At 37.6% G+C, this 17,901-nt stretch overlaps 2 protein-coding genes across 11 annotated transcripts in view; both read left to right on the plus strand.

Moving 5' to 3' along the window:
- LOC118801020 overlaps nucleotides 1-10,782 on the plus strand; it is a 50,657-nt gene extending 39,875 nt beyond the window's left edge. For all 6 annotated transcript variants that reach the window (XM_036561193.1, XM_036561196.1, XM_036561195.1 and 3 more), the window contains 2 exons: nucleotides 6,463-6,576; nucleotides 10,101-10,782. In XM_036561193.1, coding sequence (XP_036417086.1) covers nucleotides 6,463-6,576; nucleotides 10,101-10,165 — 179 coding nt within the window. In that variant the 3' untranslated portion in view covers nucleotides 10,166-10,782. The remainder of the gene's footprint in view (nucleotides 1-6,462; nucleotides 6,577-10,100) is intronic.
- Nucleotides 10,783-13,789: 3,007 nt separating this feature from the next.
- LOC118801028 overlaps nucleotides 13,790-17,901 on the plus strand; it is a 30,821-nt gene continuing 26,709 nt past the window's right edge. For 3 of the 5 annotated variants that reach the window (XM_036561217.1, XM_036561219.1, XM_036561218.1), the window contains exon 1: nucleotides 13,790-14,064. The gene's annotated coding sequence lies outside the window, so the exon portion shown is untranslated. The remainder of the gene's footprint in view (nucleotides 14,065-17,901) is intronic. The other 2 variants (XM_036561221.1, XM_036561222.1) reach the window with 1 other exon arrangement.

A 17,901-nucleotide genomic window follows, 5' to 3' on the forward strand; every position in this document is an offset into this window, starting at 1 on the left:
TGTTGATAGTTTGCTCTTTTGTTTTAAATATGAGTGCTCTATACAAAAAAACTGTTTTAGTTGATTAATTTTTTCTGGGGATATTCCATTATATGTACTTAAACTTCATGTGTGCCAATAATGATGAGCAGGACTGTAGCATGCCGTCTCAGCCTGACCAGAACGCCAGCTCTCCTGCCCCTTTTCCGGTGTCTCCTCTGCGGCGTTTCCTCACTGGTTGGCCCAAATGAATTGGGCCTCTTTGAGGTTCCCAAACAATGGATCTGCGTACAGGAACTTAAAGTCTGGTTTTCGGTGAGTTATTGTCGATTTGATTTCCAGAAGTGTTTGTCTGTCGTAAACGGAGGTGCTGGCAACATTTAGTACAAAATAAGTTAAATTAAAAACAAATAAAAAAAAAAACGAACAGGAGTGAGAGGAGGTCGCAACACGGCAGCCATACTCAGTGCCATCTTGGAGATTGTATACAAAAATACAAGGTCTGATAAATTTTTGAAAAAGTCTTACAGTCCACACTTTTATGTTTATGTTTATTGTAACCCATAATAATGCATTTGCCAGATGCATTATGTGCAACATGTACATATTTCACTTTTTTATTAATTTATTTATTTTTTTATTTTGTGTTCTAAGAAGCACTGTTGTGTTTTTAGGGGAGAAAGTGGAATTTTGGGAAAAAATAAGATAACTAAATATGAAAGTTATGTTTGTATTCTTTTTCACAGTATGTTTGAGATCAACCCAAAGAGCTTCATTAAAGGCCAAGTATCCAATGTTTTTTCCTGATGTTCACTTGCGATATTCACATAGAGCACTGCATTTTTGGGATGTGCTGTATGTTGTGAGAGGATCATTACAAAGACAGATTTCAGAATGTTTCCTGAATATGTTTGACACATACAGAGAAAACTGAAGGCTGAATCTTTTGATCTTTTGTCAAGGCTGTGTTGAAGAATATGTTACTGTAACAAACAATTCCAGTTGCTCACCTCAAAGGACCAGATGCAATGTCATAACAAGAATGTCAGGGGGCAACTATGAGAAAATCAGGGCTAAATGTGAGAGGGAATGTAGATTTGAGTGAAACAAAAAGTCTCTGCCAAAATTCCAAACATATCCAATAATCTATGAAGTAGAGATGAAACGGTTACCGGTTTCACGGTAAACCGCGGTAAAAATAATGACGGTTAGTAGTACCTTTTGAACTTTAAAGTATCGTTAAAACCGCGGTCGATTACCGCGGTGTGAAAAACTCTGAGATTCGGAGATATTTCAGCCTTCTAAGAAGACCAAGTCTGACGTTTGGTCATATTTTGGGTTTTATAAGAATGCAGAAGGAAAGTTAATTGAAGATGACCACCCTGTCTGTAGATGACCACCCTGTCTGCAGAACAGGCCGAAAGAAAAATGCGGGGAAAGGGGGCAACACATCAAACTTTACGAGTCATTTCGCGACCACCACCCGCTACTTTTTAGAGAATGCAAGGTTAACTTTAACGTAGAAGTCCGTGGGGACTTCGAAATAGAAGAAATGTCACGGTTTGTGTGGTTTAACTTTTGCTTATGGTTCGTTAATAATATAAAATGAAGCTTTTAGCGTCAAAAAAAAAGAAAAAAAGAAAAACAATCGATGAATCAACTGTGAATCGAAACTAAAGCTTTTAACACGTATTTCTGTGGAGCAGAGTCTCCAAAATGAGCTCTGAGTTAACTCATACACGCTCCGGAACGAGACGCTACAAAGGTTCAATCTGCGCAGCTCCCCTTTCTCGTCTCGCTTGCAGTATTTACTGTCTGAGAGGAGAATAACGGTCTCAAATCACTGTGTCCCCTACAGAGGGCGCTACTGTTCAAACACGATCGTCATTAACAAGCAGCTGAGTTTAAATAGGGGATTCGTAACCTGTTGTTAATGTTGATTATAGATGACTTAGTCGAACATTTCATGATCCTCGAAGTGCACTACATAGGGAGGATAGTGTGCTTTGAGATGGGACCTCGCGCGAGTAAACACTGTGCTGCTTTTAGGAGAAGCAGAGTTTCAGAGATTAAACTTCAGGAGTGTTTCTGCCGCAGCTCAGATGCGCGTTAATTTTAAGTTTTAGTTTTAAAATGCTTTCAGAGAAGCAGCTCCGCAGGTGAAGACACGCTGTGAGTTCTACACTGTCTGCAGCTCACAGCGCGGTCACGCAGTTCCTCTGTGATTTTGGCTGTTTTTCCTGGTGCGCTGTATTGATTAGGGGTTCAGCGCCACAACGGTACACTAATGCTGCGGTTGCAGTTCGGACAGAAACCCCCCGAGTGCAGCACTTCTTAGAAGTAGTAATTTTCCATTAAGACCCACCTCAGAGTTGGTCGAGATTTAATTCTCTATGCAGGGAAATCCCTAGTTATTGTAATTAATAATAATAATAATAATAATAAGAAGAAGAAGAAGAAGAAGAAGAAAAAGAATAATAACAGTAATAATAATAATAATAACAATAATAACTGTAATAATAATACATTTGCTGTTCTTTTGTTTACAGAGTATTACAACTATTGTAAGTAATACAAAAGTAATACTAAAAATGTACTGACCTAATTTTTTAATGTTTATGCAAACAAAAAGTGCATATTGCTGCCAATTCTATTTGTGTTAATATAGAAGTTGGTGAAACGAGTTTCAGTTTGTGTATCAGTATTTATTTATTTATTTATTTTACTTTTCAAAACATTTGAACAATATCGCGATAATATCGATAATCGTGATTATTTTGGTCATGATAATCGTGATATGAAATTTTAATATCGTTTCATCTCTACTATGAAGTAGGAGCTCAAAGCATGGGGGTATGGTGCCCTCATCAACATTGTTCAATGACCAACAAGCCTGACATTAACACATGAATGTAACAGATGTTACAAAACCTTTACAAGATCAAGTCTGGCCCTACAAGGCTATATCGCCAGCAAGACTATGTACAGCGCTGCTCAAAAGTTTGTGAACCCTTTATCATTTTGTGAATTTCTACATAAATGTGACTTAAAATATGATCAGATCTTCATTTAACTCAAGTCAAGTAAAAGTTTAACTTGAGTTAAATGAAGAAACACTAAGAGGAACCAAGACTCAAAAGGGGAACCTGCCCTTCTCTGTTCGACACCGGAAAGCAAAACAATAACGCAAGAGCAAAATGAACAGAGAATAAGGTTTTAACATTAATATAAAACATCTAAAAACAGAAAAAAGGAAAAAAACAGCCTGTCATTGGACAGAAGTATTTAGATTACACAGTGATAACTGATGACTGCTGTTATAGCCATGTCTATGATTAAATAACCTTGAGGTAATAAATGCATGAACTAGCTTTGCTGCATCCTGTAGAGACAGAGTCTTTTATGTCCTTTGAAGTCCTCAATCTTATTAAGTTGAAGTTTATCATCTTATGTGCGTATGTGTTTTTCTGCTTTTGAAATAATCAACACTGACATTCGCCTGTAAAACAGAGGCTTGCAGATCTATTGATGTTACCCTGGGGTTCTTTGTGGTCTTCCAGAATATTCCATGCCTTAATCTTTTGGATGACCACTCCTGGGAAGCCGAGGCTTGGCAAATTTATTTGTATAGCAACTCTCTTATACAGCAATAATTCAAAGTGCCTCACACAAACTTGGAAAAATAAAAGCATTAAATGATAAAGCTTAGGACATCCTGAGAACTAGCACTTCATTTACAAAAAGTTACAAAAAAGTTCAAATTAAAGTGTTAAAGATAAAAGAAAATAGAGAATGAATTAAGGGATTAAAAGAAATAAAAGTGTTGATAATGTGCAGTGCTAAACAAAGGCACAAGCAAACAGGAACATCATTAAACTGGACTTAAAGACAGCTACATTTAGAGTATATCTGAACTCATTAGGACGTTTGTTCCATCAGGTGGCAGCATAATGACTGAATGCTGCCATACCCTGTTTGATTCTGATTCTAGACGCTACTAACTGTCCAGCCCCAAGTGATCGGAGAGGCCTATTGGGTTCATATCAGCTTAAACTTCAATCAGATCAGCAGTGTATTTTCATCCAAGGCCATTCAGAGGTTTATGCAATTAGAAGTGCATTAAAGTTAATTCTGTACTTTTGTGGTAGCCAGTGCAGTGACTGGAGTGATGTTCTCGGTTCTCATAAGTATTCTAGCAGCTGTGTTTTGAATAACCTGTAGCTGTCTGGTTTTGGGAAGGCCAGTTGTAACGTAAGAGTGAAGAGGCTGCAAGTGTGAGTTGTGTTTTTTTAAATGAGATTTAACAGAGTCCAGAAACTCAGTGGCAGAGGTTCATAGAACAGATAAACCCATGATGAGACAAAACAAAGGAAAACAAAACTAAACCAGAAACAAAACCTAAGAGCAGTAAAAACAGCAACAGGGCACAGAAACAATGCAAGACAAAGGGACTAAGCAAACACAGGGGTCTAAATATTCTGAGGGGAAACAAGAAACACCTGAGACTAATAAGAGGGCAGGGCTACAGACTACAGGCAGGTGGAGCAGGTTACAAGGGGGCAGGACCAAGGAAGAGACAGACCAAAACAACAACAACTAAGGCACATGGCACAAGAAAACAAAGACACATGGCAGACAAACAAAAACACATGACACTGGGGAAACCAAAAAGCAAAAGGCAAAAACAGAGAAACACCGAGACAGATAGTGACAGGATGTTGTACCAGTAAAGAGACTGCCGCAGTAGTCCAGCCTGCTGGAGATAAATGCATGAGTTAGTTTTTCTAGGTCTTGCTGTGACATGAAATTTTCAAACCTTGATATGTTCTTGAGATGGTAAACAGCAGGTTTTGTTATTGCTTTTACATGGCTGCTGAAATTCAGATGTGAATCAACTGTTATGCTAAGATTTCTGACTTGATGTTTAGTCCTCAGAGCTCCAGCATTAAAGATGAGCACTGATCTCAAGTCTTTGCTCCTCACTACAAAATACAAATACCTCTGTTTTCTCTTTGTTTAATCGGAGAAAGTTTTCAGTGACAAAGTTTAAATGGTACTGTAGTCATCAGGTGAGGGTGCTATGTAGATCTGGGCATCATCAGCATAGCTATGGTAAGATATTTCATTATTACTAAGGATTTGGCCCAGTGGAAGCATACAAGGATTGAACCATAAGGGCCCAAGAATGGTTTTATGGTTGTTGATAACAATACCTCATATCTTCCAAATATGATCGAAACCAGCTATGAATTATTCTGGAAAGCCCTAGCCAGTTTTCCAGTCTGTCTAAATGAATGTTATGATTGACATCAAATGCAGCACTAACATTAAGAAGCACCAGCACAGATATTTTACCAGCATCTGTGTTTATATGAATCTCATTCAAGACCTTTATGACATCAGCCTCTGTGTTGTGATGTGAACAGAAACCTGATTGGAAGTCATCTTAACAGTATTAATTTAAGAATTTGCTGGGCTGAGTGAAGAATTTTTGTCAATAATTTTACCCATGAATGTAAAATTAGAAATAGATCTATAATTATTAAGGACAGAGACATCTAGATCACAGCAGTTTTCAGGAAAGATGTCTGAAAGGAGTGCCCCATTCACTATTTGCAATAAATCCCCTTTTAGGCAATGGTTTTGCCGACCAATCATCCAGGCGAAGTTTGTCAATTTGTATGGTAACAGGAAAACGCAAAAGAAAATAAAATGGAAACAGCATATGAGTTGCTTTTTACACAAAAGTAAAAAAGTAAAATTGTAAGGGGTCAGGCCACAATGCCGACTGGCAGCAGGGTGCCTGAGCGTTGTGATAGGAGAGCTGCTAGGCACAGCTCCAAAAACTCCCAGAAGCCCTAGTGCTAATCAGTGCTGACCAGTTGCACCTGGAGAATGCTGCATAAAAGCTCACACCAACTGCAGCTCAGCGTTACACCTGTGTAGAGGGGTAATCAGTATAGTACTTTCGGATGGATGGACAAAGAAAGTTAAAAGAAAAAACACTGAAGCTGACCACATGAAAAGAAAAGACACAAAAAGAAAGAGAATCTAAAGGGGGAAAGGTTGAGCAGAGATCCAAAAAAAAAGATAATATCAAGGGAGGTTGGTGAGCTGGACTGGAGAAAGTTCAGTTCTCAACCTTGGTTCTACAAGCTGTGTGCTATCCCCTTTCTAAGTTCATTTTTCCCCTCGAGCTTGAGGGTGGTTTGTGTTTCTTTAGTTTTCCCTTGTAAAGAGGCTCCTTTGTTTGAGCGTGCTGGTACCCAGCATCCACTCTTGCCACACAGTGACACCAAACCCTATTCATTTAATTTTAATTTAAAACCTCATGCTAATTAGTATTTTACATACTACTAACACAGTAATAAATAAACTAGTTACTAAACACCCAAAAGATTTGTGCTGGGGCCAAATACATAGAGTGCCTCATGTAGAGACCAAAAAGTTCTCATTTTCTTTTCTCATTTCTTTTGTTTCTAGGTGGAGTGCTTCCCACAGAATCAGTGCAGCATGTCAGAACAGAGGCTCATCAGAGGACTACACGGCAGCGGCCAGGTTTTGTCTGGCAACTATTTCGCAGACGCATGTTCAAATGTACGTCAACCAATCTTTGCCTAGCTGGGGAAAGATTTTTGGGGGAAAAGCCATGTTGACAAATAACCTACATATCCAACCCACTCATACTCCATGGGTCATTTTGCTTTGCAACAAGCAAAATAAAAATTATAGATCTTTGTAAAAATCTATAATTTTTATTCTGAGTCAGCCAATATGCAGATTAATGCTGTTCAATGTTGTGTATGACAAAAATCACTGGAAGACTGGAACAAGGTGACAGTTAACAAGGACACAAAGTGTCACTGATGCGAAGCACCAGCATGTGTCCCCAAAAATCCTAGAAAGCACTCACTTCTCCTGTGTTCAAATTGCTCAATAGACTCAGCCATTTCAGCTAACACAAGCTAGTTACTAGAGTACCAGTAGCTCCCTCTTGTGGACATCTTGTTAAAAGTGAGTGAGCGAGTGTGAGTGAGAACAAAGTATCAAACTTTGCCCTTTTGGACTTTACTGTGGCATTTGCCGCATTTTAGACAGACTTGAAAATTGGACTGGACTTTCTGGAAATGTACTTAAGTGATTTTACACAAATCTATCTCATAGATATGTAATTTCTTACATTTGGAACATTTTGTTCTGGTGTTTATCCTGGGGCCACTCTTATTTCTGTAATATATGCTACCACTTAGCCACATCAACTACAAAATACAGTTTCCTATTTTACAGTATTATTATATTTCCTACTGGCACATTGAGCCTATTAGCACACTGGTGCATCCTGGATGCCCAATTGCCAAATAATTTGTCATAAATTCTCTTCAGCAGAAATGATGAGCTTAAACATTTGGTCCCACGTTATATTAAGTGTCTAATAACTGTGTAGTGACATGTGAACAACAAATGCAACAGCAATGTAACTACTAATGATTTAGTCACTGTTACAGATGGATTACAGAAATACACCTTGTGTAATTACACATGTATCAACTTCAGTTTTGCCTCATGTAATTACAGTGTATTAAAGTGCATCTTAATAGTTGTAACAGCATATTCTTTCATGTGTAATTGCACAAGAGTAATAACAACAGTAATTACATTTGTAATCAGATTGGAACAGCATTTTTCTAGAAGTTTTTTTTTTTTTTTCCCTAGCAGTGAATTAGCAGGGAATTATGCAATAACTTACATTAAGACAATATTTACACTGTATCTGCCAGCTTTTCTAACATTTAGCTAGCATTTATGTTGCTAGTGCTGTGATACTGTAACCAGTTTCAGCTTTAAACCAGTCTGTAATGTGACAGAACAGCAGACGACCCCTTATGTTAACATGTAACTTTGACATTAATTAAATGTGTTGCATTTCCACCAAAGCAATGTCTACATTACCCCTCCATTATTACACAGTACCTACATAACAACTACACAGGAAGTGTCCACTTATTTTAAAGTGTAGTTAACACTGCACTACAGGAAAGTTCCTGTGTAGAAGATACATGTCACACCTTGCTTGCAGGTGAGGGTAGATATGCTCTGACTAGGTTGTGGGCTGTAAGAAAAGTGATGAAAAACCACAACAGCGCCTTCAGTGCAAGGGTGTTTATTTAGTGAACGGTGCCGAGAAAATAACAAAATGTTGAAGAAATAAACAAAAAACTATTTACAGATTATATTATATTATATACAACAGTTATATAAAACAACAGTTTACCTCAAAATACATCAGCTCAACAATCAACTAACCATCTCCCTCTCTTATTGAAGCGCATTGAGCTCCTTAAATAGACTTCCACTGTTCCACCCCACCCAGCACATACCAGTCATTTTCCTCTGCAGTGGGAAACAATAATAACCTGCAATAATAACTTATGTAATAAATAAAAAACCCAAGAAAAGCATGTTCACAATGGATTGTTGAATCATAAGCTACAAACACACAAAATGAACAAGATCAAAAGAGAAAAAAAAAGAAAAACACTTCAAACTATGTGAACCCCATGAACCCCCCCTCCAATTGGATCACTCCAACAGGGCTCTACTGAGCATGTCTGAATTTTGCCCAGGCATTATTTAAGCACAGCTCAAACCAAGCTTGGGCCTTTTCCCAGACCAGTAAGTAATGCAGCTCATGTAAGTCATGTATGTTCTACACCTGCTGCTGGTATCATGACGTAAAGTACCGAGCTAGCAAAGACTGAGACTGCAGTGAGAAGTGAACAGCAGCATTAGCTGATAAAATGGTGAGGGAGAGTGTATGAACTACTGTAGGACTACAGCAGCGACAGAACGGGACTGAAATAAGGGGGAAATATGTGAGGAAATAGATTTAACTAGGGAGACTGGTTTGCTCGTCCTGTCACAATACACTTGTGTAATTGCATAGGCTGTACTTCTGTAATCCAGCTGTAACATTGACTAAATCATCAGTATTTACAGTGTTGTTGCATGTTATTCATGTGTAACTAAACAGTTATTAGAGACACATAATATAAAGTGGGACCAACCGTTTTATTGTAAGACGTTCTAAAGATAAATAAGAAAACTGATAGCTGCTGAAAGATCTTTGAGATGTAGAAGAAAGATTAAAAAACAAATGTCAAGCAGTTTATTTACCTTAGCTGACAGATTGACAAATGACAGCTGACAATTTTCTGAGACTTAGCAGCAAAACAGACACAGGAAACATTTTTACTACAGGAAAACTGTTGGCTACAACAAACAGCTGAGTTGTACACCAGTAAATTATAAGCTTGTGAAAACTGTTCATCAGTTATTTCGTCAACTATTAAAATAGTTCGTCTACACCTCTTGTACACGTTTGACTGTTAATTGTATATTTTCAACTTGGTGTATGAACATCTTAATTACAGGTAGTGGTTTGTAAAATCTTTAACACTTCATTGATGTTTGATTTGTTTGTGCAACAAAGATATTACACAAGTACCTGACACTTTCTATGAAGCAGTGCTTCTAAACATAGTGTCTGAAAGTCGTTTCATGCTTGTTTCCTAATCAGTTCACAATATAGCAAAAGATATAAAGTGTATAGTGAAAAATTAAGTCAAAACAAAGAGTGGCATAATGAGGCTTAAGGCTCAGCAGTGGAGCCCGGGCAAGAAGGAGCTGGTGTGCATCTGCCTTCCACGCTACGACAACAAGAGTGTCTGGAAGCCGTGCAGCTGAAAGTCGTCATTAAGGACATGTATTGTTAATGTTGTTGCTGGCCGGGTTGGTGTGTGTTTGTGTGTGTGTGCGTATGTGAGTGTATTACATTTTATTGTGTTGGACTGAGGGGTTAATTAGAGTGAGTCTATATGGCATACAGGGAATTACCTGCCTGTTATTTTCGGTTGTTGTGGCCTGTGGTGCTGTTTCTAATAAAAGAGCATTGCTTTGAGCAGAACAACAGTCTCTTCTGCATCACAGACACTTTTTGTAGTAAATTTTTAAAACATGTATTGCAGGTTTAAATGGACCATGACACACAATATTTCATTAATGTGAGTAAATTTTTAATTTATTTATTAACTGTGCTTTTCTATTTGTTTGTGGCTTTCTAGATCAGTGTGGTGCAGATCAGCAAGGTAACCGAAACAATGGAAACCCAAGCAACAGCAACGGTTGACGTTTTTTTTTTCCCTCTCCTCTTTCTGGAATTACATTGTATACAACCCTGTATCTTGACTTTGATTTTTGCCTCGTCCATGTATTATTATTATTTTTTTTAATTCTTATTGCAGTTTTGACCTGACCTTGATTTTGAACTGTCCTTCCAACACTAAAAACAGGGACTGGGTGCCTAAGCACATTGTTTAAAACCATTTAAATACTTTAACAGTTTGGTTTCAAATTTATCCTTGATGAAAAATTAACATGCATAGAATCACTACTTTTTATATAATCAAATTTGTATTTATTACCATGTCTAATATTAGTGCTACTACCCAGATAAATAGCTTTATAAATACCCTGTTCTCCATGGGCTTTAAATTTGCACAGTACTGTAGACATATATACTGTAATATGTAGTGATCTGTTTGACGATTAATCTGTTAAAGATCGTTCAGTGGCAAATCCAGTTAACATGATTTATCACTTACTCCATGTGCACATGTTGAACACCTGTTTGTTATCTGACAATGGGAAATTTTAGACTAATGTTGCCAGCAAATACGGTCACCTTTTTTTTGTGTAGCTACTCCCTGAAAACCTTTTAATAAAATGTTTATGGTGACAACAAAAGACATGTTCTGTGTTCACTGTTTTTGGTTCACTTCTCTCTCATCATCAAGGCAGATTGGCCCCCAAAACCTCCAAATCCAGTCAGAATCACACTCACACAGAGCAAATACAATGTATACACACCTACAACGACTAAGAATTTTGTAAGAATGGTTAATCTTTGTTTTTGTGGTCTTTCATCATTTGATTTGTCATAATTCAGACTGAATTGATTAAGATTGATTTAGCTGTCTGTCCTGCTAGGTCTTAATCATAACATCATAACAGATGGTTATTAGCATAGCAACATATCTAATATTATTTTTACTTGCATGTACTCTGACACTAATGTATATAGTTACAAGAATCATATGTAGAGTCAGAAAAATGTACAACCCCAATTCCAAAAATGTTAGGACGCTGTGTAAAATGTAAATAAGGACAGAATGCAATGATCTGCAAATCTCATAGACCCATATTTTATTCACAATAGAACATAAAACACATATCAGATGTTAAAAATGAGACATTTTACCATTTCATGAATAATATTAACTCATTTAGAACTTGATGGCAACAACACATCTCAAAAAAAGTTGGACAGGGGCAACAAAAGGCTGGAAAAGTAAGTGGTACTAATAAATCCTCCAACAGCTGGAAAAGCAATGTGTAATTAACTCACAAGACTGAATATAAAAGGAGCATTTTAGAGAGGCAGAGTCTCAGAAGCAAAGTTGGGCAGAGGTTCAGCAATCTGAGAAAAACTGTCTAAAAATTGTGGAACAATCTCAGAAAAATGTTTCTCAACGTAAAACTGTGAAGACTTTGAATATCCCACCATCTACAGTACATAATATCATCAACAGATTCAGAGAATCTGGAGAAATCCCTGTATGCAGGGGACAACTTCAACTTTTCCTGAAAAATATTAACTCATTTAGAACTTGATGGGAGCAACACGTCTCAAAAAAGTTGGGACAGGGCTCACGTCCTCTGCTAAAAGCCTTGCATTATGAGGCAGAACCAGGGCCATATTCTGGAGTCACACCCCCACTGTCTGAAGGAAGGAAGTGGCAAAGAACTCTCACTGACCTCCTGTGAAGAGTTGAAGAGAGGAGAGAGCGAGCAGAACAGGAGCAGTGATATGAACCCACTCCTGTCATTAAGAATGTGTCATGATATTCCTTTCACCAATTTAAACATATAAACTGCAGAATTATTCAAAAAATCAGCTCTTTATTATAAAGTGTCTTGATATTTGTCTTGAGTTGCAGGTCATTCTTATCTTAAAATCACTTGAAATGTTTTACAATGTAAACACAATCACAGAACAATATTTTAATGGGCTTTTTTCATACACTGCAAAAAAAAAAATATATATATATCTCAATATTATAAACAGTGTTATATTTCTACAATTTTGAGATTGCTGTAAGAATAAACTGATAAACTTGTGTCTAGACATTTTTACATGGTTTAAGCCATTTAAGTGCAGTGACAAAAATAGACACTTCCACTATACGTGCATTACTTATTAAGTAAAAAAAAATGAAAATTTAAATAATCTTCTGTTCTTGCAACAATGCAAAACTAGAATTATTATATATTTAGACTAGATTTAAGATTTCCAAGATGTAACTTGCTATAATGTAAATGCAACATTTGAAAATGTAAATTGAACAGTTTCTGTTCCTGAGCCATCGGTAAATGCCATTGATGGCGGCACAAAGGTGCCCCTGTAGTTGATAATTGCTGACTGCGTCTGTGACATCTACCTCCTTCCCATCTGCTTCATCCACAGGTTAAACAAGGTCTCTTGCTCCCAGACAGACGTGGTGCAGGGTGACACAGGCAGCAATCACCTGTGGCACAAACCATGGTTCCTTCGGCTCTCTCAGTGACATTAATCCAGACTGTAAGTGACTACACAACAACTGCTGTTACAGATTATGCCATGAGCGTTTTTACTGTTGCCTGTCGTTCCACTGCCAATGTGTTGTTAAGTTCTGTCGACTGGCGTGTATGCATACGTCAGAAATTGCTTTGTGGTATTGGTCATATGCCCCCATCACTGATACTGCATTTAAGTGCAGCACTAGTATAGTGTGTAGTATACACCGTAAAGTGTATGTTATTGTTTGGTTAATGCAAGTCACCCATAGTTGTATCTGGTGTCTGTAGCTTTTAAGTCGATGTATGAATTAATAATGTGTATGTCCAATTTAAAAACTCAAAGCAAATTGAACAGAATTTATTTTAAAAAATGTTTATCTTACTGGCACTTAGCTGTTTGATAAACCTTGTATGTTGTATAGAAAGAGTTTACTGTTGAGTATTTAGTGGAAGATTTACCTCAGATAAACTGTGTAAATCTTACTTGTTCAAGAGAAGTGAGAAGCATTCGTCTCTCTGCATCTGACCACAGCACGGTGAAACTCCTGTCTATTCTCCTGTTTCTCTAAAGTAGATATAATTAAAATGTCTATGAAAACCACAAGATCTGAATCTATGGTGGTAAAACTGAGGTAAGTAAACACTGGTCACGTGCAGCGCTATCTAACTAGAGCATCTCATTTATCTGTGTTATAAGGTTCAATGATGGTTAAACTGGTGCCTATTAAACAGCTGCCTATGTAGACAGTGAGTAGTAAGACTGCTCATTAGGTATTGAGACACACAAATGAAAGTGAAGAGGCACAGAGTTGGGGAGGTCTGTAAAGGAGAGGGGGCAGGTTGGCTCAAGGTTTTTATAGATTTCACAGGTTTTCAATCACCTACCTTCACATTTCTATTAGGGTTAAATTGACCAGTATCCTGATGAATTTATTAAACTCATTAAATTATGAACTTTAATGACTACTGGAACTGTAAGAAATAAGTTTGTCAGACTTGAAAATACCCCATAGGCATACCGTGCTTGGCCCCCATGATCACCGTTTGTGGCTGTGTTATTGTAATGTAATTTGTGGACGGTCCCTTAGAGCTCATAGCAGTAACTAAACACTGGGATCATGTTCTCTACATCCTTAAAAAGCACCAGTTTCTGAACAAAACTAAACTGTAGCTGATTGTATTGTTTACACATACTTACCTTTTTACACCTCCTACTCAAAAACTACTGCAGGAATTCAGAACAAGCAAGTTAACTTTTCTTCTAACATTTTTTAATCCTTTCGGTTTAACTCCACCCTGGAGGAGCTGGAGGAGGAGGAGGAGGAGGAGGGTCTCTCTCCGTGGTCTCCTCAAATCCAGCCATAAACCACAGAGAACAAACGCAGAACTTACATTATCTCCTCTTTTAAGGTAGGAAAGACTCAAAACTCTGTTTATCCTCTCAGAATAGAGCAGTAAACTGTATATCTGAGTGTTAACACGAGTTTACAAGGTTAAAGTCAGAGTTTTAGTCGAGTTAATGCAGGTTATTTTTACTGCCTTTACTGAAATGGCCAGCTGTTCACAACCCCTTCACTTGGATACGTGAATAAATAACATCTATTATTGTTTACTGTATAACGTGCAGAAAAGTCATTTGTGGGTTATTATGCTGCTTTTAAGAGCTAACAGGGCAGTAGATTTCTCAGTTTTCTCCAGGCAGGATCTCAGTTGTTGTCGTGTTCATATTGTTTATGTGGGAAGGTAAATTAAACTGCGTAACTGATGTTGTTGTGGATCCATCTGTTGCTTTTGGCCTGTTTAATCTTGTAAACAATATTAATATAACATATATAATGTTTACTGTCATATTTAGACAAGATGACCAGTGTTTAACACTAATGTAGCAGAAATAATATGTATGTTCTTTTACATTTTAAAATCAGGGGACTATATTTTGGTTTTCTAAAAAGACGACACCAGAGGCTGGAGGGTTAAACATAAGAGCAAAGCTGAATCCTGGACATTTTAGGTCCCAAAGACAGGAAATGTCCTGGAGAAAAAGAAAATCCTTTGAATTTAGTTCATCTCTGACATGAATAACTGTTTTTACAGCACTAATGGATCCAGAACATTTTGACTGAAGTGGTCACAGTGTAGCAAAGACAATAAAGTCAAAGACTTAAAGAGCAAATTTCACAATTTTGTGGGGGGTTCAACATTTCTGCATGTTTAATTGGTGAGAATAGCACATATTCCTCAGTGAGGTTTTCTTACACTGAGAGAAACATCTGTGCTTTATCAGTGAGGAACCTTAATATGGATTTTCTATCAATTTTTAAATTTCTGCAAGATGTAAACAGAGTCATTCAGAGTGGTTTGGTGTGAAATGCTCTGTTCTAGAGTCAGAACTGTTCACAGTGGTGGTGATAGGAACCAGACGTCCACCTCTAAAAGCTCCCCCACAGAAAGTTACTACAGTAAATGGTTATAAATTCACTGCCTGATGACTGAAACACTGTTTTAAGATCCAAAAATCTCATCAAAATGTTAGCGTACCTTCATTATTGAGATGACAGTGATATTTGCCAAAAACTAGGGCTGTAGTGAAGACCACCTTTGTTGAGTACAAAACAAGTGCAAGACCATGACTAGTCAAGACTGAGTCAATAGGGGGCTGAGTCCGAGTCAAGGCCAAGTACAAATGGGTCATTTACAAAACCCCAAAAATGGAGTTCTCTTCAAGTCCAGGCCTTAGTTAGTCTTTATCTCCTTCTAGTACAAATTACTGAAGTACAAAAGAAGAAATTACCTTCAACAAAACAAAACAAATAACTCCATCAAATTCAAATTATAATAAAATACCTCCTCTACTACTTACAAACACAGATGTGGTATGGACTGAAACTTCCAGTGCCCACTCTCACTTAATCCAATCAATCCAACCTGAATTCTCTGAATTAATACAACTCATTCTCAATCGGAATTAATTCAACCAAAGCCTGTATCATAAAATTTCATGAAAATGTGAAAAACAACAGCCTGTTTTTGTCTTGATGATTCAATTAGGTCCATTAATTAACTTGCCTGTTTTAAGTGATCATTTGCTGTTGTTGGACAAAAACCTCGTATCTCCAAAATGGTAACTTTACAGGAGAAGGAAAAAACATACTTCACTGTTAATGTAAGTCAATGGAACCAGAGTTCTTACCAAGTCATTTTAGGCCGTTTCTCTCAGTCCATTCATCATGAAATTTGCTTTTTTCAAATTATTACAAAAACTGAAAAACTCAAAAATGTAGACATGAGGATTTCATCCGACAACAGCACATTATTTGTCAGCTTTGGCATCAGAATTTATATAAAGATGTGTTCTGATGGTCAAACTAAAGCCTTTAAATTAGCAAAATAAAATGGTCCAATCAGTAATGCCACCCATCTGACATCAACAGCATGTGCTGTCCTTTTATCTGCATGGATCATCTGCCCATGTTTTGGGAGAGTAAAGTACAACACAGAACAATAGAGTTTATATAGAAAACATGGGAGATGATTCAGCTCTGTGCAGCACTTTAATGCCAGGTTCAGAACCATCCAGTCCGATTTTAGAAACATGCTTGTCATACTGTAAACCAGCCTTCCTACCAAATATAACATCACTGACTAATTCAGCTCTGATATTAACCTACAAACACTGTTAGCTAGTGAGGTACAGATGAGTGCCTTTGAGCACATTTAGCAACACTTAGTTAACAAAACAGTAGATTAAACATACAAGACTGTCAAATCCAGTAAAACCCATTTACAGGGAACAGTCCATTACTGTCCATTACTGTCCATTACTGCATGAACAAATGATTGAGTTAGCTTTAGCTTTCTCAGTCGTGATGGCTACAGAAACCTCTGAGACAGAATGCTTTAAATTACAGAATTAAATTTTCAGATTTAACAGAATTAATAACAGCACATAACCTGCACCTCTTGATGAGGTATAACAACACTGTAACACACCTATTTACCAGTTTATAACATCACAGAATAGCAGAAATTACCAAACAAGAACTTACAGGGTGGTAGCGGGGCCCCTTGTAGAGGGGGCGTGGTTAAATGATATTTTTCACTGAGGTTAATCACACTGAATAGTTAAAAGGGGTTTGATAAAGATTTTATTATGAAACTGTTTACACCTCCATCAAATTACAGCACCGAAGCTCAGCTCTGTTTACCATTGAGACGAACCAAAGATGCTAAAGTTTCGCTCTGGTTTACTCTGGCCCAGTTTAACCCCTGAGCTGCTGAGGCAGCCCTTTGACCTTTAACAGAAAGAAGATAATCAGACGAGTCCGAGTACAAATGCTGCAAAGTCCAAAACAAATCAGAGATGGTAAAAACACCTTGAGTCCAGACTGAAGTACTACAGCTCCACAAAAACACCACCTTTTCACCAACAGACTAGTGGAAGTGAAACATGGATAGTATTACTTTAAAGGTTAAATACTGTTTTTAATAATAAGGAGATAAATAATAATATGAATGCACCAATATGGGAACTATGGGTGCATGATGATCTGATAGTTTCCATGTACAAACCTGCAGATGTGAAATAAGACAAGACTTTATTGTCATTGTAGTCATACAGAGAAACTTTGTTTGGTAGCTCTTAGAAAAATCAGCAACAATAAAAACCATTTAAAAACATTAAAACATTTACAGGACTGTATTTGTATGCAATCCTGCCTTCCGCCCAATGACAGCTGGGATAGGCTCCAGCACCCACCGTGACCCAGCAGGATAAGCGGTTTAGATGATGTGTGTGTGTGTGTGTGTGTGTGTGTGTGTGTGTGTGTGTGTGTGTGTGTGTGTATTTGTATGCAGTGGATCTGGATGGTGCAGCAGTGCAGAGTAAACAGGTATAAACAGGTATTCCACCCTGTTTACATTCCTGGATGTAATGTGTTCAATGCGTTATCAGCACCTTGGGGAAGGTGGGGGGTAAAACAGGCTGGTCTGTTTGCTCCCTTCAGTCTTCAGTAGCTGTGTGTGTGTGTATAGTGTGTGTGTATAGAGTGTGTGTGTGTGTGTGTGTGTGTGTGTGTATAGTGTGTGTGTACAGAGTGTGTGTGTGTGTGTGTGTGTGTATAGTGTGTGTGTGTGTGTGTGTGTGTATAGAGTGTGTGTGTGTGTGTGTGTATAGAGTGTGTGTGTGTGTGTATAGTGTGTGTATGTGTGTGTGTGTAGAGTGTATGTGTGTGTGTGCGTGTGTGTGTG

This window comes from Colossoma macropomum, unplaced genomic scaffold (genome assembly GCF_904425465.1).
Source record: "Colossoma macropomum unplaced genomic scaffold, Colossoma_macropomum, whole genome shotgun sequence".
NCBI classification, from domain to species: domain Eukaryota; kingdom Metazoa; phylum Chordata; class Actinopteri; order Characiformes; family Serrasalmidae; genus Colossoma; species Colossoma macropomum.